Source organism: Mandrillus leucophaeus, unplaced genomic scaffold, assembly GCF_000951045.1.
Source record: "Mandrillus leucophaeus isolate KB7577 unplaced genomic scaffold, Mleu.le_1.0 Scaffold170, whole genome shotgun sequence".
Classification (NCBI taxonomy): Eukaryota; Metazoa; Chordata; class Mammalia; order Primates; family Cercopithecidae; genus Mandrillus; species Mandrillus leucophaeus.
In genome coordinates, this window is record NW_012101699.1 from 2,105,413 (window position 1) to 2,127,329 (window position 21,917).

At 42.8% G+C, this 21,917-nt stretch overlaps 1 protein-coding gene and 1 pseudogene across 2 annotated transcripts; one reads left to right on the forward strand and one right to left on the reverse strand.

Moving 5' to 3' along the window:
• Window positions 1-8,216: 8,216 nt before the first annotated feature.
• On the reverse strand, window positions 8,217-19,106 carry ZNF879 (zinc finger protein 879). 2 transcript variants are annotated; one of them, XM_011976875.1, is made up of 5 exons: window positions 18,960-19,106; window positions 17,831-17,898; window positions 15,299-15,425; window positions 14,767-14,862; window positions 8,217-10,397 (listed from the first exon to the last, which is right to left on the reverse strand). In XM_011976875.1, exons 2-5 carry the CDS (start codon window positions 17,861-17,863, stop codon window positions 8,962-8,964), a joined length of 1,692 nt encoding a protein of 563 aa, XP_011832265.1. In that variant the 5' UTR covers window positions 17,864-17,898; window positions 18,960-19,106; the 3' UTR covers window positions 8,217-8,961. The 2 variants fall into 2 exon arrangements, with proteins under 2 accessions (XP_011832265.1, XP_011832266.1); XM_011976876.1 differs by having other exon boundaries at window positions 18,947-19,060.
• Window positions 18,123-21,917, forward strand: part of LOC105537308 — a 34,654-nt pseudogene continuing 30,859 nt past the window's right edge.

A 21,917-nucleotide genomic window follows, 5' to 3' on the forward strand; every position in this document is an offset into this window, starting at 1 on the left:
CCTGAGGTCAGGAGATCGAGACCAGCGTGACTAACATGGTGAAATTCCGTTTCTACTAAAAATACAAAAAATTAGCCAGGCATGGTGGCGTGTGCCTGTAGTTCCAGCTACTTGGCAGTCTGACGCACGAGAATTGCTTGAACCTGGAGGCAGAAATCGCAGTGAGCCAAGAGATCGTGCTACTGCACTCCAGCCTGGGTGACAGTGAAACTCTGTCTCCCCCTATAAATAAATACATAAACACGTTTAGCTCTGAATCTCTGTTTTTTGGATTTTTTTTTTTTTTTTTTTAGACAGAGTCTCGCTTGGTAGCCCAGGCTGGAGTGCAGTGGCACAATCTCGGCTCACTGCAACTTCTGCCTCCTGGGTTCACGCCATTCTCCTGCCTCAGCCTCCCGAGTTAGCTGGGACTACAGGCACCCGCCACCATGCCCAGCTTTTTTTGTTTGTTTGTTTGTATGTTTAGGAGAGACGGGATGTCACCATGTTAGCCAGGATGGTCTCAATCTCCTGACCTTGTGATCCACCTGCCTCAGCCTCCCAAAGTGCTGGGATTACAAGCATGAGCCACTGAGCCTGGCCATATATCTGATATTCTTATATTTTAATTCTTTGTACTTTCCTCTGTGTTCTGGGAGAACTCTTTAAGTTTATATTTCAAGCTTACATAATCCAATTTCTGAAAGGAATATTCTCCTACTTTCTAACGTGGTTTGTTCTTTAAACAATAAATATCTACATTAAAAAAAAAATCTACACTGTGTGTACAGCACTGATCCAGTAGTCAAAAACCCACACTCACCTGATCCAGCAGGCCCTGGGTCCAGTGTGGTGAGGCTCAAATGAGTTTCCCTACTTCCCCCTCCTCCTCCCTGTGCCTTTCCTTCCCTGCCTTCCTCCCCTTCACAGTGAGAAAATGGAGAAATGGGAGTTGTTCCCAACCAGTGCTCAGGAATTTGAAAGGTTAAAGTGAAGTATACGCATTGTGTTCCAAATCCAATCATAGCTCCTCTTTAACCTTCTCCCCTTCATCAGGTGATCATCTGAATGATGTCCATTCCTGTATAACCGTGGGTCAGGGCTGATGGACTAGCTAGACTTGGGGAACACACACAGGGACATTTTAAACAGTTTATAATGTCATGCAGACATGACTTCCACCAGAATGACAGTCACCTGTAGTAAGCTGTTGACGTTTTCCTGTCCTATATACACTGAAAAGGTTAAAGGAAGATTAGAATTGCACAGACACAATGAAGACTGATTGCAAACATTTGTTTGGGAAAAAGAACTCAACTGACTTCCATGAGGAGATGTGCAGAAAGGATGGTGCTGAAATACAGACGCCAAAGGGGGAAGTTCTATCTGGGTTTTTCCAACACAGCCCTATAAATTCATAGAATGGGTCATGGAAAACCTACAATCTTACAATTGTGTCTTTAAATTCATTTGCTTAAAATAAATTGAAGTTATGCTATGGCTTATTTTCTCTCGTCCACAGTCCGTGTCGTTAGACTTAAGTAGAGATCACAAAGCAGACATTGGCAAGTTGGTGGCTTTGAGACCTCCTGCCACAGGCATGACACGGGTTTTGCATTTATATGACATTCTGTAGAAGGCAAAACTACAAGGACAGTAATTGAAAGTTGAGGGTCAAACAGGTACTTGTGCACCAATGGTCACAGCAGCATTTTTCACAACTGTTGAAAGGTGCAAATGATGCAAATGTCAACCAATGGATTTTAAAAATGTGGTATATACATAAAATACATACTATTCAGCCTTAAAGAAAGAAATTCTGGCATATGCTATAACACGAAGGAACCCTGAAGACATATGCTAAATGAAATAAGCCAGATATAAAAGAACAAATATTGTATTATTCCATTTATAAGAAGTACCTAGAGTAGTAAAATCCATAAAGATGGCAGCATAGAAGGTACTAGGGCCTGGGAAGGAGGAAATGAGGAGTTACTGCTTAATGGGTACAGAGTTTCTGTTTGAAATGATGAAAAAGATCTGGAAATAGATTGTACATTTAAAAATGGGTGACAGGGTAAATTTTTTGTTATGTGTATTTTATCCCTTTGCATTTTGATAAAGCACACACAGAATGTGAGAAGGCAGCCCCAGGAAGGTCATGCCTCAGGTGAACTGCTCACAGAAAGGCAGTGGTGGGGAATCCATGCATCGAAGAGACATGCAGCAAGAGGAAGAAAAGCAAGATCCTACTGGAAAAGCAGAATACCTCTAATTTCCACCTCCCGGACAATGCCCAAGTCATCTAGTCCAGAAATCATACGTTGCTTACACTGACAGAAGCAAATACACTGGAATTACAAATCTTGGATGTAATTCCAAGCTTGCTATAACAGAAAGGACACAGAAATCAGCCTAAAGGGGGTCCCAAAGGCCAATCCTAGGACAATTCCAGCATCAAAATAAATAATTGATATTAACAATGACAGGCCATTGAATAAAATAGAAAACCATGCTTCTAGAATCACAGAAACAAACAGTGAATATAAAACTCTTCTTCAATGTAGAAAGCCAATTAACAAGTGTAGAAGAAACAATGGAATTATAAAATCTTCATTTGGAAGCGATTACAATAAGTGATTAAAACAAGTGTCATCAATGGATGAAACTAGAGGATCAATTTTTTTTTTTTAATTTTTTTGAGATGGAGTTTCACTCTTGTTGACCAGGTTGGAGTGCAATGGCACAATCTCAGCTCATCGCAACCTCCACCTCCTGGGTTAAAGCAATACTCCTGACTCAGCCTCCCAAGTAGCTGGGATTACAGGCATATGTACAACCACGCCTGGCTAATTTTGTATTTTTTTAGTATAGATGGGATTTCTCCATGTTGGTCAGGCTGGTTTCGAACTCCCAACCTCAGGTGTTCCACCCGCCTTGGCCTCCCAAAGTGCTGGGATTACAGGTGTGAGCCACCGCACCTGGCCAGAGGATCAAGTTTTTAAAACATTGTTTTATAATTATAATTTACTTTATATTATGTTATTTTAAAAATTATTTTTAGAGACAGGGTCTTGCTCTGTGGCCCAGGCTGCAGTGCAGTGGCACGATCACAGCTCATTGCTGCCTCAGACTCCCAGGCTCAAGCGATCAACACACTTCAGCCTCCTGAGTAGCTGGGACTGCAGGCACATGCTACCATGCACAGCTAGTTTACTTTTTATTTTTTTGTAGAGATGGGGTCTCACCATGTTGCCTATGGTCTCAAACTCTGGGCCTCAAGCGATCCTCCCACCTCAGCTTCCCAAAGTGCTGGGATACAGGCATGAACCACTGTGTCTGGCCTTAGTAGATCAAGTTTGACAAGTAAAAATACATATATATACACTCATAGGATTTCATGTTAAGATACTGATGATTATAAAAGGAAGGTTTTAACTTCACAGTGCAAAATCTGGCAGATACCATCTGAACGAAGAGAGCAAAGTTAAAATGACCAGCAACTGGGACAAGTCACAATCCCCCGATAGGGTATGATGATGAACTCAGAATACAGTATCACTTCCATGGTTTCCTTACCAAAAAAGCACAGCATAGGCCAGGCATGGTGGCTCACGCCTGTAATCCCAGCACTTTGGGAAGCCAAGGCAGTTGGATCACGAGGTCAGGAGTTCAAGAACAGCTGGCCCAAGACAGTGAAAGCCCATCTCTACTAAAAATACAAAAAAAAAAAAAAAAAAAAAAAAAAGGGCGTGGTGGTGCACGCCTGTATTCCCAGCTACTTGAGAGGCTGAGGCAGGAGACCCCGTCTCTACTAAAAATACAAAAATTAGCTGGGCATGGTGGTGGGTGCCTGTAATCCCAGCTACTCGGGAGGCTGAGGCAGGAGAATGGCGTGAACCCGGGAGGCGGAGCTTGCAGTGAGCCGAGATCGTGCCACTGCACTCCAGCCTGGGCGACAGAGCAAGACTCTGTCTCAAAAAAAAAAAAAAAAAAAACCCAAAACAAACAAAAAAACCACAGAGCATAAATCTAATTATGAAGCAGCATCAGACAGGCCCAGTGAAGAGCCAGTCTAGAAAACAACTGGCCTGTTCATTTTTCCTGGACCTATTCATGAGAAAGCATCAATCATGTGACAGCCAGTAATAGCCCCAAACCACATGAAAAGAAGGGCATTTTAAGTAATTTCTTTGAATAAAGTACATCAGGCATGTCAACCACATTATAAAAGTTAAAACATACTCTGCATTTTTCAGGCTGCTTTGAAAATCACCTGTTAGAAAGCCATGAAAACGGACATTTTTCTTTTTGCCTAGATTCTGAACAAGTCTGTTGAGAAGTGTTGAGTCTGAACAATAGAACTTAGGCAAAGAAAATGTGTTGACAAAGATGACTGTTGATTCTTTCTCTGCCTATGTATCTTAAGGTACACATAATTTACCGGACACTTCCTTACTGCGGTTAGGAACCAATGTTCTCTTTATCTGGAGATTTAGGGAGATGAATGAGAAGGGAAGACACAGACAGGAGAGAAAACGGTTGATAGCTTTGTTAACGAGACACATTCCTATTCAGCAGCGGCCTGAAGGCAGCTCTGACGGTGACAAGGCTGTTATGTACAACCTATAAGCTCATTCCGTATTAACCTCCATGTTCACATCACCCTGGGTTATCAGGCTTCAGGATCTCTGTTTTATTCCTTCTCAATTCACCCAAGATTGAGTTGGACAAATTCTATTAGTTCTTTTTACTGACATACACAACGGCTCTAGCTGGCTGGAGCAGCCTCTTCCTGAAGACGGAGTCTCTCTCAAGCACCCAGCAAGTGGAGGAAGACTCTGTGCTTCTCCCCAAGTCATCTCCTTGCCTCACACCAGAGTTTCGTAAAGCCCCTGTCCTTCATGTTATGTGGTAGCTAGTCTCAATACACAGTTCCCCAGTGAACTGTGCCCTTGGCATTCAGAGTTCTATAAACTACACTTGAATATGGGCCAAATTGGACTCATTCTCAACCAACAGTATCCAGCAGAATTCAAGCTGGCTTTTAAGATCGGCAACTTGCACGTAGCTCTCTTGGAATACTTGCTCTTGGGACACTCCCTCTCGGAAATCAACCCCCATTCTGTAAGAGGCCCAAGCCCCGTGGAGTAGCCCAAGCCAGCTCTTCCCCAGCAGTCATCAGCAACTGCCAGCCACCTTGAAGCCCAGTTTAGCCTTCAGCCCCAGCTGCTCTGACTGCACATCCATTAGACAGCAAATAAGAACTTCCCAGCTAAGCCCCCAAATGGGCTCCTGATAGACAATAAATTGTCACCTAACACTACGTTTTGGGTGATGTGTCCTACAGCCATGGATAACTAGAATATCTTCTCAACCATTTGTTTATTTAAATATCTTTGTCTCATATATATATACACACACACACACACACACACACACACACACACATATATATATATATATATATATATATAAATAAAGCAGAGTCTTGTTCTGTCGTCCAGGCTGGAATGCAGTGGCACGATCTTGGCTCACTGCAACCTCTGCCTCCTGGATTCAAGCGATTCTCCTGCCTCAGCCTCCCGAGTAGCTGGGACTATAGGCACCCGCCACCACTCCCAGCTAATTTTTTGTATTTTTAGTAGAGATGGGGTTTCACCGTGTTAGCCAGGATGGCCCTGGTCTTCTGACCTCGTGATCTGCCTGCCTCAGCCTCCCAAAGTGCTGGGATTACAGGCGTGAGCCACCACATCTGGCCAGTATATATCTTTTGATATATAATTTTGCAAAAACAATTGTATCATACCCTATGTAGTTTGCCAATGACTTTTAAAAACTCAAAAATGTTTTTTTTCAATCTATCTCTTTTTTTGCTTTAGAGACATGGTCTTGCTGTTGCCCAGGTTGGTCTTGGACACCTGGGCAACAAAGTGATCCTCCTGCCTCAGCAGAGTAGCTGGCACTACAGATGTGCTCCACCATGCCAGCTTCATCCACGTTTTGCTTAGGTTTATTCATTTTTACTGCTGTTTCTACTGTGTTAATATTCCAAAATATATCCATTCTCCTAATTAATGGACATTCAGACTACTTACAATCATTTGGTATGATCAGTGCTGCTATCTTTATACATCCCTTGATGCCCACATGCAATCATTTATCCAATGTATCCATGTAGATGTGCACAACATGCACAAGTTCAGCTTTATGTCAGTGATCTCTAATGATTTATATTCCCAATACTAATGAATTTCTTATTCCACATACATCCTGAAGCTCAGTATTGTCACACATCCTAATTTTTCCTCATTTGTGGTTGTAAAATCATACATTACTATGGCCTTAATTTGCATTTTAACTACTAATGAAGTTAATTATCTTTTCATGTTTCTGGGAAGTTGTATTTCTCTTCTGTGAAGTAAGTAGTCATGTTTTTAGCCCATTTTCCTAGTGGTATTGTTGATTTCTACAAATCCATATGTCCAGATTGTAATAGCTTGTTGGGCATACTGTGGAAAGATCGATTTTGGCTTTTGACCTCCCTTTTGTATACTTTGGTAAGCAGTTCTTTAATGTGAGCAAATACATCAAAAATTTTATATAGCTCATTTGTAGCCTATCTAAGAGTTCCTTCCCAGCCTCAAGAACATAAAATTATTCCTTTACATATTCCTCCAAGTTATTCAGTTTTTGCCTTTCACATAATTGTTACAGTGAGGGTAGGGATCTAATTTTTTTTCTGTGTGAACCATTTCTGTCTCAGAGCCCATTTTAAACAGTTCATTCTTTTCGTTTTGTTTTTTTGAGACAGAGTCTCTCTGTCACCTAGGCTGCAGTGTAGTGGCACGATCTCGGCTCACTGCAACCTCTGCTTCCTTGGGGTCAAGCAATTCTCTTGCCTCAGCCTCCTGAGTAGCTGGGACTACAGGCATGTGCCACCACACCTGGCTAATTTTTGTAGTTTTAGTAGACAGAGTTTCACCATGTTGGCCAGTCCGGCTTCAAATTCCTGACCTAAGGTGATCCACCCACCTTAGTCTCTCAAAGTGCTGGGATTACAGGCGTGAGCCACTGCGCCCAGTTAGAGTTCAATCTTTCTCTGTATTTCTTGTCATTAATGCTTCTAACATCTTACCACTTTTTCAGTAGGCTTTCTATAAATAAACCTACATTTATCATGTTCTTAACTATACTTAGGTGCTCTGGATTACATTTACTAATGCTTCGCTTGGGATTTCATCTCTTGTTCACAGGTAATATTGGTCTATAATATTCATTTCTTGTACTTTGCCTGGCTTTGGCACTGGGTTATATTAGCAAAATTGTGCTTATACATTATCTCCTCTGGGAGATTTTGCATCAAACTTGAATGACTATTTGTTACTTCAAGTTTTGACAGATCTTGTCTTAAAAAAGACAATGGGCCTAATGTTTTGTTTGTGGGATTTTAATTCAGATTTAACTTTTTGATGATTTTAAAACTATTAATACTGCGGAAGGTATATTTCCCCAGAAATTTTTCCAACTTAGGTAGAGATAGAAAAACTGAACAGTGGTGGGAAGGATTAGAGATGAAGCATTCAATGATCCAGAAAGTCTGTTCTTCAAAAATCTGAAACAATGAGACTGAGTAACCCAGGAGGCAAAAGCTGAATTCAGTGGTTTTTGCTATGCTCCCAGTAACACTTTCCTGTTGTCTATTTTTTACAGTTCCTTGGCAGAAAAACAACTTAGTACTTTATGAAATGGGTGGTTTCAGCCCTTAAGTGCTTGCCCCCTCCTGACAAACTTGGCTAAACTAGATGTTAGCCTCTGTAAAGCCCAACAATTTTAGCTTGACTTGTGAGGTAACTGTTTTTAGCTCGCTAATCTTACGAGTCACATTTTAGAAATGCCGAAACAAGCTAAATCACTTGTGGAAGAATGTAAGTCCATTTTCTGGAGGAAAGAGCATCTGAACTCAGAGCCTAAATACTTGCCCAGGGGCCTTCAGAAGGTGGGGAGAAAGTGACCATTGTCTGACGAAGGCAAAAAAGTGGGAATAAGTGTGAAAGTCATCTGGTTCATTTTACCTCCAAGGATGACGCCCTGAGTTCCACACTGTTGCTCGGTCTTCTGGTGGCTGGTAACCAGAAAACTCACAGAAGCAGGCACACCCTGGGAGCTGAGTTGTGCTCCCTATTAGCTACATTCTGAGTTAATTTCTAACATTTTTCAGGAAATTGCAAAAGCAGTGGTTGTCTGAATGACCTTTACTTAGCAATTTAATACAGCAAAGGTAATCAGTTTCAATGAGAAAAACAAGTGAAATACCATGCACTCTGTGACTTAAAGTGACTTTAGATCTGACTCAGAGTTTGGAACAAGTAGTCAGGAAGAAAACTCAAAGATAGTATGTCTGCATAGTTTATGGAGTGATTTTCTTCTCAGGTGAATGGCTTAGAAAGCAGAGAAACAATTCAAAGTCTTAATCAGGAAGTAAAGAATCTGCTTTAAGACTATTAAAAAACATTTTAGTGACAGTGAGGTAGCTATGGGTCACCTGTACATATTTCTTTTCTAAAACATTCTTTCTAGTACCATTGGCTTGCATAATAGTTTCAAAAAATAGATTCCTAGATTTATCTGAAGTCTAGATTTTATGGCTGTACTTGCACATAAACAGCAGGTTTCCCAGTGATGCTCATGAAACTGGTAGCTGTTAACATACATCACTAGAAAATCAAATACTAACCCTGCAATCTTAAAACTTCTCAATTTCATGGTAATAACTTAAGAACATATGAACAAACATTTTACAGAAGCTTTTCTAGCATTCCCAAGGTTACTCTGCATCATGAACTCTCTGATGTTGATGAGGTCTAACTCTGAAGTTTTACCCATGATTAACTACTCTTCATCACTTTCTCCCCACAATGAATTTTTTGAAATTCAGCACAGAATAAACTTCGGTTCCCACATGCATTTATACAGTTTTTCTCAATTATGAGTCCTCTGATGATTAGTAAGAGATGAGCTCTGACTAAAAGCCTTCCCACATTCTTTACATTTGTAAGGTTTTTCCCCTGTATGAATTCTCATGTGTGTCATAAGGGATGAACTCTGTCTGAAGGCTTTCCCACACACTTTGCAGTTATATGGTTTCTCTCCAGTATGAATTCTCTGGTGCTGAATGAGAGCTGAGCTTTGGTTGAATGCTTTCTCACAGTCATTACATTTATAAGGTTTTTCTCCAGTATGAATTTTTCTATGAGTATTAACACCTGAGTGGGAACTGAAGGCTTTTCCACATTCCTTACAATTATATGGTTTCTCTCCAGTGTGAATTCTGTGATGTATATTAAGCCGTGAAATCCAAGAGAAGGCTTTCCCACATTCATTACATTTGTAGGGTTTTTCTCCAGTGTGAATTCTTTGATGTTGTATGAGAGCTGAGCTTTGGCTGAAGGCTTTCCCACATTCTTTGCATGCATATGGTTTCTCACCAGTGTGAATTCTCTGATGTATGATAAGGGCTGAGTGATAGCTGAATACTTTTCCACACTCATTACAATGAAAGGGTTTCTCTCCAGTATGAATTCGATGGTGCCTACTTAGCCGCGATATTGAAGTGAAGGCTTTCCCACACTGAGTACACTCATACGGTTTCTCCCCAGTATGAATTCTGTGGTGCTGAATGAGAGATGAGCACTGACTGAAGGCCCTCCCACATTCGTTACACTTATAGGGCTTCTCTCCTGTGTGAATTCGCTGGTGATTATTCAGAGATGAACTACCTTTAAATGTTTTTCCACATTCCTTGCATTTATAAGGTCTCTCTCCAGTATGCATTCTCTGGTGTCCAATAAGAGATGTGGTGAAACTGAAGGCTTTTCCACATTCACTACATATATACGGTTTCTCTCCTGTATGAACCCTCAAGTGCTGAGTTAGGGATGAGCTTTGGCTGAAGGCTTTCCTACATTCCTTACATTTATAGAGCTTCTCTCCCGTGTGGATTCTCTGGTGTTTACTCAGGGAGGAACTGTGGAGGAAGATTTTCCCACAGACATTACATTTATAACATTTACGCACTGTGTTGACCCCCAGTTGTTTAAAGAGAACTGAATACTGCTGTGAACGGGGTCTCCTTCCTCTGGAACCCATTCTGGGTTTTCTAATAAGTGATGATTTTAGACCAAGGTTCTTCCCAAATTCAATACCTTTAAAGCTCCTCTCCTTCATGTAGACTTTTTTGATGGTAACTAACACTTTCCTGAAAAGTTTGTTCTTTTTGCCTTGTTGCTTCTCTAACTTATCTTCATTTATGTAGGTTTTCTCCAACTTGAAGTCAAATGCACCATCAATTATGAGTTTTTTCATGACTTCCTGATTTTCTTCTTTAGAAATTATGGTTTCAAACAAGCTTTCCCATCCTAAAGTAGACAAAACATGTAAGTCTCTCTTGAACAGAAAATAAAAAAAAGTGACATAAAAACACACAAGGATAGTTAAAAAAATATAGCCTTGAAATCTTAGGAAAGGATGGGAAAAAGAAGAGGAGGAAGGAAGCAGGACGACAGATGTGTGGGTGGGAAGGGTCTGAAGAAACCTACATATAGGTGGGCTGAGGAAATTAGGGGACAACAGGAGGAGCCAGTCTTGGTCTATTAACAAAGCATAGCTCACTAGGGTATGAGGCCCTTCTGAGCACAGCCTGTGTCCCTCGGCTTCATCTCCCAGGGCAGCCACCAGTGCACTCAGGTAAATTCCAAGGGAAAAACTGCAGAGGCGCTAAAATTAAATGAAAGAGAAGAGCTCTTCCAAACACAGGGTGCTCCAGGCCTCCTCAGAGTGCTGTAAATAACAGCATCCACTTACTCAAGTAATATCTACTGAATGCCTACTGTGTGCTACGCAAAGGTTAAGACTCTGGGAATGACAGGGCACAAGCCAGACAAGGGCCTGTTCTCAAGGCTTACATTCTAGCAGTGTGGTACAGACAAAGACCAAGTAACAAATCAACAGCAGTACAAAGGAGCAATGAGAACTGTAAGAAAACACAAAGTGCTGTGTGATAAGAGTGAACAGGCAACTATTTTAAACTGGGTGATGAGAAAATGAAATTAAAGATGAGTTTTAAATAACAAGCGCTGGCCAAAAATGTGGGTAAAAAGGTGATTCCAGTCAGAAAGAAAAGTAACACAAAGGCCCTAGGCAGGAATAAACTTCCTGTTTTCCAGGACATACAGCAGTCGATGGTAGCTGAAGCAGAGTGAAAAAAGAGAGAGTGTCACGGATGAGGAAAAGAAGTGGGCCAGGCTATATCACAGAGAGTTTTCTAGGATACACGAAGATATTGGAAGTTCATCAGCATCACTGAGGGCTAGAAGGGACATGACATAACATGGTTTTTGTTTAAAAAGGATCACTCTGGTTGCTGTATGAAAAACAAACTGTTATGGGGCCGGGGAGAAAGAGAACAAGGGCAGCTGTAGAACAGCCAATGAGGAGGCGGATGCACTCTTCCTGGATGAAGATGGTGGTGGCTGGCAATGGCATGTGGTGATAAGAGATGGAAAGAGGTGGGCAGATCTGGGATGTTCTGCAAGTAGCACTGGCAGGTATCTTCACCTACGAATAGAGCACAGAGGCAAGGAAAGAGGGGACTCAAGGGTGACTCCTAGCTTTTGCTCTGGGCAACTCAATGGACACCAACACCATTATCATGATATTGGCGAATACTGGGAGAAAAGAACATTATTGAGAGTAATTTTTTGTCCACCTTTTTGGTTACTTAAGATACAGTACAAGAAATGGAATCATTGATTCACAAGAAATGATTTTCTTTTGTATTTTATGAAAGAGCTTTTATTTTCTTAACTACAAAAGAAATATATCATCATAACAAAAATATAGAAAACTATAAAAATGAACATATAGCTCACCCATAAATACATCATGCAATTGTAATCACTATCATATGTGGGACGTAGCTCACCAGAATTTTCTGCATTTAAAAAATCACTTTTGGGCCAGGCAAGGTGGCTCACACCTGTAATCCCAGCACTTTGGGAGGCCGAGGCGGGTGGATCACAAGGTCAGGAGATTGAGACCATCCTGGTTAACACAGTGAATCCCCATCTCTACTAAAAATGCGAAAAATTAGCCAGGCGAGGTGCCAGGCGCCTGTAGTCCCAGCTACTCAGGAGGCTGAGGCAGGAGAATGGCGTGAACCCGGGAGGCGAAGCTTGCAGTGAGCTGAGATCGCGTCACTGCACTCCAGCCTGGGCAACAGAGCGAGACTCTATCTCAAAAAAAAAAAAGATAACTTTTAATTAAAAAATTAAAATGAGTTGAAAGTAACTTTACCTCCATTTCACTTAAAAATCACGAGCTTCTCTCCATGTCAATAAATGTAAGCTGACATCATCATTTTAATGGCTATATAATATGTACAATGCATGAAAACATCATCATTTAATAAATCCCTTTTTGAGAGTCATTTACCCTCCTCCTTTTGTGGCAGTGATGCCTCAAGTTATAACAAATATTCTTTTACAACATCTTTGCAACTCTGCACAGTTATCTGTGCAGAAATTATCTTAAGATTTCTAGACTTGGAATTGATTTTAACAAAGCCAGACCATCCCCGGAAAGACTGTACCAGTTGCAGTCCCACTAACGATACTGCTTATCACTCAGAGCAGTGACAACACATTGGATATATATTTCTTAATCCTTGGCAATAAGGGAAAAATGGTAACTTGTGCTTTGTTGGAATTTCATTGATTTTAATTTAATGAAGTTGAATAGTGTTTCAAATAGTCCCTTGTGGATTTTTAATCCACATGCCTTGCCTTTTCAATCATAATACTCATGTCTTCACACTGTGATGATTTACTCTTGGTACCTCTGTCTCTTTACATTATGGCTTTGTACTCCCATAACCATCTTAGCAACGTTAATAACAGAGAAAAACTGGAAACTAAAATTTCCAAAAGGAAGACTGTTTAATTGGCTTAACATACAAGATAGTCCTCTCAATGAGGTAGGCCTCTACTCACTGAGGGCTGAATAACTGAAGGACATTCACAATTAAAAACAGGCTCGAGAACAAACTGTATAATCAATCTTTCTGTCTCTCTCTCACTGTGTCTGTCTCTCACACACAAACACATTTAAACAAATACAGGTTGAATGGGTAATAAACAACAATAATTGATCGTAGTTGGTAAAATTCCAGATGACTTTTTTTTTGCTATTTTTACAATAGCACATAGAATTTGTACAAATTTAAAATAATTAATTTTTTTTAAAATGCTTGTAAAACAACACTGACAATTTGATACCAATGATTTATTTGCCAACCAGAAAGCTCACAGCGAAATTTGAAACTCATTAATAGCTACCATTCTGGTCCTTACTACAGATCTACTTATTTTCTAGATTTCTGATTGAATTTCTATTTTATTGTATCACTACCCTTGCAGTCAATTGCCTCACACTGTCGGTGGAATGTGGCAAAAACAAAAGATCCCTGAAATGAAAGAAAGGACTGAATCTTCAAAGCAAAGGGCCCAGTAAAGTGCCAAAGAACAAAGAAAAAAAGTGCTCTTTCATATAACCCAACGAAAAGTCTGAAATCCAAAGATAAAGATGATGTCCTGTAAGATTCCAAAGAGAAGACAGAAAAGAAAAAACAAGTTACCTATACAAGAAATAGAATCGGACTAATGGGATTATTTGTCAGCAGCACTCCATGCCAAAAGACAATGGAGCAGTTTAGACAACAGGAAAAAGAAAAAACAAACAAACAAACAAAAAACGGATGCCAGGATTCTTGATCCAAAACACAAATCTCAGAGGAGAGAAAAAACCCACTGATTTTAGACACGTACAGGTACTGCACACACGAACGTTTCTGAGAAACGTTACCCAAGAAAATATTCTAGTGGAACCGAAGGGAAAAATGTGAAGACAGAGGTCATGAAAACGCAAAAGTGAACTGACCCAGAAAGCCCATGACCTGCCCAGGTGAGAAATAAACACCAGACAAGTGGTAAAGCTCAAGAGAGGCCTCCTCTACCGCCAGAAGCACAGACAGAATTACAGGAGAACGAATGCGGAAGCTGATAATGCAGTCAGCCAAGGGCATATAGGGAGTAAGTGACACGCCTTCGGAGCCGGGATCTGGGATGCATCATTTTCTAAATTTTCACAGAAAAGAGGAGAATGGCATGATGAGTATCTGGAAGCCCACTCACATTCCATAACTGTTACTGTTTGTCACACCTTCTTTCCCTCTTTCATGTATCTAAATACATATACATATATCTGCTTTTTTTCCCCTGCTGAACCACATGTGATAAGTTGTACACCAAAGAAATCAAAGCAAAAGATGGTTCCAAGATGAAACTATGAGGGATGTATTGTAGTGATTAAAAAAAAAAAATGTAGTGTATGTTCAAGCCACTAAGGAAAATAATTTAGGAAAAGAAATCAATCCAGTAAAAGCAAGGAAAAAGGAGCATGAAAGAATTGTAAACCTTTACGCATGATACACTGTATTACATATCCTACAAATTACAAGACATCTGAAAACAGTGCAACCCATATTGGGAGAATTCAACCCTCCCCTGAAACTGATGGATCAAGTAATCAAAAAAGTAGAGAGAAAGGATCTGCCTTCCCAGCATTCCCACCTGGCCTGGCACATCAAGGAGATCCTTGAGCACAGCCTCCTCACTGTGCCCTGGCAGTCGGAAAATGTTACGCCCATCTCCCAATTACTCTGTCACTCACCTAGATGTGCGCCTTGGGGAACTCCACTCTCCACCATCCAGGGGTCTTCCCCTTGCTCCAACTGGGAGATGACCTTTGGCTTGGAAAAGAGAATCCCTGTTCAAAAACAAGAAAGAGACATGAGTGGCCATCATGGCAGGCAGGTCCAGGCGCAGAGTGCCCAGGACAGAGGGGCAGTACGGGGAAGGAGGAGGTTTTTTCTGAGAGAGGCTTAAAATTGGGCACCTAGAGGACGACCAGGAGGTGGTCTCAGGAAGAAAGTGAGGGCTCTGACTGTGCACCCCTCTCAGCAAGAACACCTTGTAGGGCTCAGGGAACACAGCTCAGCGGGCAGAAGACAGGAGAAGCAGAGAAAAGATGCCTTTCATCAACTCTACTAAGCCAAGGTCTCTTGGTACAACCAAGGGGAATGGCAATAGCCACTCTTGGAGCCCACCTGTGAGCCAACCTGGCCAAGTCCTGCAAATGTGCTCCCTGGAGGGTGCTAAGGTGCTCTCCCGGAAGATTCTGCATCAGGAGGAAAGCTCCTTACCCAGCGAGACCAGGCTGCTGTAGTTCTCCAGCATCACCTCCCGGTACAAGGCTCTCTGGGCAGAGCCCAGGTGCAACCACTCGTCCTGGCTGAAGAACACGGCCACATCCCTGAATGTCACGGACTCCTGTAATGGCAAACCCATTCCTGCTCATCCAAGACCGTCCCCACCATGGGACGACTGAGAAGCAACCCTGTCACAACTTAGGGTTCTAAGTATTTCAAGTATTTCTGGACAACTTTTCAGTTACCAAGCACACATTTATCATTTACCGATGGTGAGTGAAACACTGTCCCCTCAGGAAGCTTGAACACAGAAGTCAAACAAGATAAGCACTTGAAACCATGAAACATAATCACAAAACACTCAACTTTAGATTTGGAAATGTCCAATCACCTAGACCAAACTCTCACCTTACAGGCGACACCTGAGAGTCAGGTTTCGGAAGGAGGCACCAGCACATTCACTGAGGGAGGTATAGGTGGAACGCCACCAGGCTTGCCTGGAAAGGCGGTCACTGAGTCCTAGTTCTGCCTCAACTTGGGCCATCTCTGAGTCCTGGGAAAGGGGACACTGACATTCACAACAGGGAAGCCTATGAAAATGTGCCAGGCATGGCTGTGTCAGGAGAGGTCCCAGGTGATGGGCTGTATCACCTTTCAGGCCAAAGGAGAAGGCTATGGTCAGGAGTCTCCCTCCCCACCCCCGAAGCTCCTGTTCTTCTACCTCTCTCCTCCTTCACTGGACGGCATGTCACTGCTCTGAACTAGGACCACTTCCCCTTCTTTTCTTGAGAGTCATCTTCTTGGCTGAGCACAGTGGCTCACGCCTATAATCCCAGCACTTTGGGAGGCCGAGACAGGAGGATTACTTGAGCCCAGGAGTTCGAGACCAACCTGGGCAACATAGGGAGATGCCATCTCTGCAAAAAAATGATTTTTTTAAACTAGTTGGTTGTGGTGGCATGTGCCTGTAGTCCCAGTCATTCAGAAGGCTGAGACAGAAGGCTTGCCTGAGCCCAGGAGGTGGAGGCTGCAGTGACGTGTGATCACACTATTGCACTCCAGCCTGGGCAACAGGCTGTCTCTTAAAAACAAAACAAAAGAATCATCTTTAAAAGCTTATTAGAAAATTCTAAAAGATCAATAAGCAAAAGAACAAGAAGCGTTCACCCAACTTTCTACCACCAGAAAAAGTCAACTTTTTGCTATGTCTCTTCAGATGATTTTCATGCAAATAAGGTTCTATGTTTAAATAAAAATAAAACCCCATTATACAAATAACTGCATCCCAGTCACCACTGTTCACATGCTGCCCAGTACTCCACGGTATAGATGATCTAGTTTATGTAACTCGCCTCGGACTGGAGGTTTAGGTTGTTTCCAGCTTGTTAATACTCTAAAAATGCTGAACTGAGTATCCTGTACATCATCAGAAAGGCGCACAAAGCTTATCTCCTGCAGACATATTTTCCTTTTTTTTTTTTTTTTTTGAGATGGAGTCTTGCTCTGTCACCAGGCGAGTGCAGTGGCGCGATCTCAGCTCACTGCAACCTCCACCTTCCGGGTTCAAGTGATTCTCCTGCCTCAGCATCCTGACCTACTGGGATTACAGGAGCGCACCACCAGACCCACCACACCTGGCTTTTTTATTTTTTATTTTTTGAGATGGAGTCTCACTGTGTCACACAGGCTGGAGTGCAGTGGCATGATCTCTGCTCACTGCAACCCCCGCCTCCCGGGTTCAAATGATTCTCCTGCCTTAGCCTCCAAAGTAGCTGGGACTACAGGCATGCACCACCATGCCCAGCTAATTTTTGTATTTTTAGTAGAGACCAGGTTTCACCATGTTGGTCAGGCTGGTCTTGAACTTCTGACGTCAAGTGATCCACCCGCCTTGGCCTCCCAAGGTCCTGGGAATACAGGGCCTCTCTTTTTGAAATTTTCCACTGTTAGGAAGGGATTATTTTACTCCTCCGTGTCTTTGTCCTCCACAAGGCAAAAACATACCTGGATCTTTCACAAAGCTCTGGGAGTGGCAGTGGCCTGGCGTTGGAGCCCCATTAAATTCTTTGTCAAAAAGTATGAGACTGGGGGCTGGGCACGGTGGCTCACGCCTGGAGTCCCAACACTTTAGGAGGCTGAGGCAGGCAGACTGCTTGAGGTCAGGAGTTCGAGATCAGCCTGGCCAACTTGGTGAAATCCGGTCTCTACTAAAAATACAAAAATTAGCCGGCTGTGGTGGCACATGCTGTAGTCCCAACTACCAGGGAGGCTGAGACTGCAGTGAGCCGTGTTCGTGCCACTGCACTCCAGCCTGGGTAACAGAGTGAGACCCTATCTCAAAAGAGAAAAAAAAGTATGAGACAGGCTGTAAGGCAAGGGAAACACCTTCCTTCCAGAGTTCCTCAGCTATCAAGCCCTCTGGTCCTTCCCTGAGCTTCACTGGGTAGAGAAGCTCAACAACAGATGAACAAGTTTGCCACCTCTAGACCCTGAAGGCAGTTCAAGCAAAAAGAAGCCTTCACTCACCTGTACCTGGGCTGGCAGCAACCTCCTTGCCATCTCCCCCTCCCTGCTGCCCCTCTTGGGGAAGGCACCTGGAATGGAGAAAGAAGCTGTGAGGTCTTTTCATCCAGCCTGCATGCCCACCCTCATTAGACCAGACCGGGTAAGAAGCCATAAGCTGAGCACCTGCAGAGAAGGAGCCTGGCACTGCCCAGGCCAGAGAGGCCCTGAGTCCAGCCACCTAAATCAGTGTGGGAAGCAGGTACACAGTCACCGGGCCTGCCACCCTTCTGCCAGTGCTTTACGATAAAGACGAATGGAGCGAAGGGATGGAGACGATCTGGTGTGCATTAACAGGGTCGGGGCACCATCAGGCAAGGCTCATCCAGATAAAGTAACAGGAAATGACACAATATTCCACACATCTGCACTTGGATGTTGTTCAATACGAAAAAGAGCAATTGAAGAACTGATGCCCTTTTTAGGAACAGCCAACCAAAAATTAGTCCTCTTCTCTTCCTCTTGTAAGTTTTATTTCTTTCATCAAAAACAGTTATCAAAGCTGCTTAAAGGTGGCGTTACCCATTCTCCCCGGCCCCAAAAAACAAGGGCTCAAGAGAACAGCACCACCGGCTAGAAATGGATTTAAAATTTAGAGAAATGGGAAGTAACTTAGCAAGTGGACATGGTTACGGTAAATAAAAAAGGAAATGGTTAAATCTCTCCAGGACTGACTGTAGGAAAACACCGCCAAACGAGCAAGACTGCCAAAAACGAGTTAATCTAAACTTTAAACTCCGGGAAACGGAGTAGAGGGAGGGTTAAACCCACGAACGCCAAGAGCAGAAAACCGCCCGGAGGGCTCTGGACCCTGAACCGAACCGACGTTTTGCAGTTTCTTTTCTGGAGCCGTTTCCCCCACAGTCCGGCCCAGGCTGCGGCCCAGGAGTCCAGCGGCGTCGACGCGCTCTCCCGGCCACCGCCGGGCCCTTCCCAGGCCACGCCCCCTCCGGGGCCGGGTTCACCTGCCGAGGCCGCCGCGGCTCGGACGCCTGGAGCCCGGGTTCGGCGGGCACGCGCGGCAACCAGCACTCGTCCTGGTCCCGCCGCGGTAGCCGCACGCCCCGGGCCCGCCCTCACCGGCAGCCTGTACCTGGGCCCGCCACGGCGGGGAGCGCGCAGCTGCACACCGCACGAGAGGCGAACAGAACACCTAGTTCAGAGACGCTTCCCGTCGCCGCCGGGCGCCACTGCGCTTGCGCGCCGAAGAGCCGACGGGTTTCCCTGGCTGAACCGCAGCGTTTGTCCCTCCGGACTTCATTTCCCAGACGTCGCCGCGGCACCACCACTTACGGTGTCCGAGAGGCAACCACAGCCCCGAGAGCGGAGAACGCGGTCGGGCTGTGGAGTTGGGGAAGGCTGGAGTCCCTCCAGCTTGGGCTCCAGCTACTCTCTGCTAAACCACTCACTATATTCGTAGTTAGAATGACAATAGTAAGACGGAAAAGTGAGTATGAATTTTTAAATGTGGAAGACTAGCTGCCGCTGATTATTCACAGGTGGTGAGAGAACTATTACAGTCCATTCCGCAATTTTAATAAAAAAGGAATTATGTCTAAATTTTGTAATCTCGGCCGAGCGCGGTGGCTCGCGCCTGTAATCCCAGCCCTTTGGGAGGCCGAGGTGGGCGGATCGCGAGGTCAAGATGGATCGAGACCATCTTGGCCAACACGGTGCAACCTCGTCTCTACTAAAATACAAAAAATCAGCCGGGCGAGGTGGCGGGCGCCTGTAGTCCCAGCTCCTCGGGAGGCTGAGGCAGGAGAATGGCGTGAACCCGGGAGGCGGAGCTTGCAGCGAGCTGAGATCGCGCCGCTGCACTCCAGCCTGGGCGGCAGAGCGAGACTCCATCTCAAATAAATAAATAAATAAATTTTTGTAATCTTTACATATTTACTGGCACTCAGAGTAAAACAAAAGCATAAACCCAGTATTTCCCTCTTCATGGCACTCACTTCTTTTGAAGTGACTTCTTTTGAAGTGACTTCTTTATTTTAGGGTTAAAATAAAGTGAAATAAATAAATAAAGTGAAATAAAATAAAAGTGACTTCTTTAAAGTCACTTTTTGAAGTGATTTATTTTAGGGTTAAAATAAAGCCCAACTCCCAGCACTATCATCACAATTGCCTCCTCGATAACCTGCACTGTGATTTTTTAAATATCCAACATTAGGGTTTACAGAGGCAAACCTAAACGCAAAGGGTACTTGAAGATAGAAAACGCAGAGATGGACTAAGAGATGTCAGGTAGATAGTATGAAAAAGAAATCTTGGATCGCAGTGTTACAATAATACAAGGATTATTTCACAGTAAAAATCATTAAATTGAACAAAATGGATGTTTTATATTGTTAAAAGATAATAGTGTACCTCACTAATCATTAGGGGAATGCAGATCAAACATCCACTGTGATTTCACACTCATTAGGATGGCTATTATAAAATGTGGGAAAAAAGAAAACCAGGAAACAATCCTTGTGCATGAATGGTGGGAATATAAAATGGTACCGCTGCACTGGAAAACGGTGTGGCAGTTCCTCAAAAAAAATTAAAGATAGAATTAACATATGGGCAATTCCACTTCTGGATCATATGTTATTTTTGTATTTAATTATTATTTTAAAATAATAGTAATAAAGATATAACAGTTGTAGACCATTATTGGCAAAACAACATAGCACTGAGATTTACAAAGTAAAGGGTGGCAGACTAAGTACCCATGATTACCTCCCTTTTTCTCTTCATATTCTTCAAAGTAACCCCGAACATATATAATTTTCAAAGGAGCAAATCTCATGCAACTCTAGAAAAATACCATCAGAACACCAGAGATTGAGAAAAACGTTTGGAAGACATGCAGGAGATATGTGCTCTGATATCCAAAATCTAATAAAAAGATTCAGAAGAAGAAAGCAGAGAAAATGGGGAGGTGGGGAATAATAACACATAGATTACATAAAGAGATAGTGATAGAAATATAGCAGAAAACACATTCAAGCTGAGGAAGGCGTGAGTCTTCAGAGTAAATAAAATGTAGGGTGTTTGGCATAATGAATGAGCTAGGGTAGGGATGGCCCATAAAAAATACATCCCCGATGAAATATCAGAACTCTGAGGATAAACAGAAACCCCTAAAAGTGACCAGAAAAGATGGAATAAAAGATTCGCATGTGTTATTTGCTACAAGTCATAGAAGATGGAACTGCTCAAGTTGGCTGAAATGAATAAGACATAGCAAGAAATCACTGGGGCAGACTCCAGCTACAAAAGAATCAGTGGTTCTGTGATGTCAGCGAAAACCAGGTTTTGGCTGGGCGTGGTGGCTCAAGCCTGTAATCCCAGCTATTCAGGAGGCTGAGGCAGGGGAATTGCTTGAACCTGGGAGGTGGAGCTTGCAGTGAGCCGAGATCGCGCCACTGCACTCCAGCCTGGGACACAGAGCAAGACTCTGTCTCAAAAAAAAAAAAAAAAAAAGAAGAAGAAGAATCAAATGAAGTAAAACTTGCATGGATTACAAGAAACTGTAGTAAATAAATCAACAAGTAAAACGTATCTGAATCAAAATGATGGTTAAGGCATTTTGAAGGTAATTTAATAACAGGATGAAAAACCCAGATGATTACAAAAGAGAGTGACAATGAAGAAATAGAAGATATGATAGCATGCTAAGGTTCTTGTCTCATTCAAAGGAATAGACATAGATAACAATTAATTTTAGATGTATTTTTTTATGTTTAAATATGTATGTTAAATATAAGAAAGCACTGGGCAAATAGAAATCTGATATACGACTTTATAACCAGCCCTAGAGTAATCTTAAGCTACATTTTATATCCTTACTAATAGTAAAAGTTTTTTTTTTTTTTTTATTGAGACAGAGTCTCGCTCTGTCACCCAGGCTGGGGTGCAGCAGCGCAATCTTGGCTCACTGCAACCTTCGCCTCCCTGGTTCAAGCAATTCTTCTGCCTCAGCCTCCCGAGTAACTGGGATTACAGTCACAAGCCACCACACCCAGCTAATTTTTGTATTTTTAGTAGAGATGGGGTTTCA

Excerpts from the sequence above, each read along its gene's own strand:
- ZNF879 (XM_011976875.1), bottom strand. The coding sequence starts at position 17,863 with ATGGCAAGGAGGTTGCTGCCAGCCCAGGTACAG. Across the intron at positions 15,426-17,830 it reads TGCTGCCAGCCCAGGTACAG|GAGTCCGTGACATTCAGGGA; the intron begins GTGAGTGAAGGC and ends TTGCCATTACAG. Across the intron at positions 10,398-14,766 it reads TCCCCAAGGCGCACATCTAG|GATGGGAAAGCTTGTTTGAA; the intron begins GTGAGTGACAGA and ends TGTCTACTTTAG.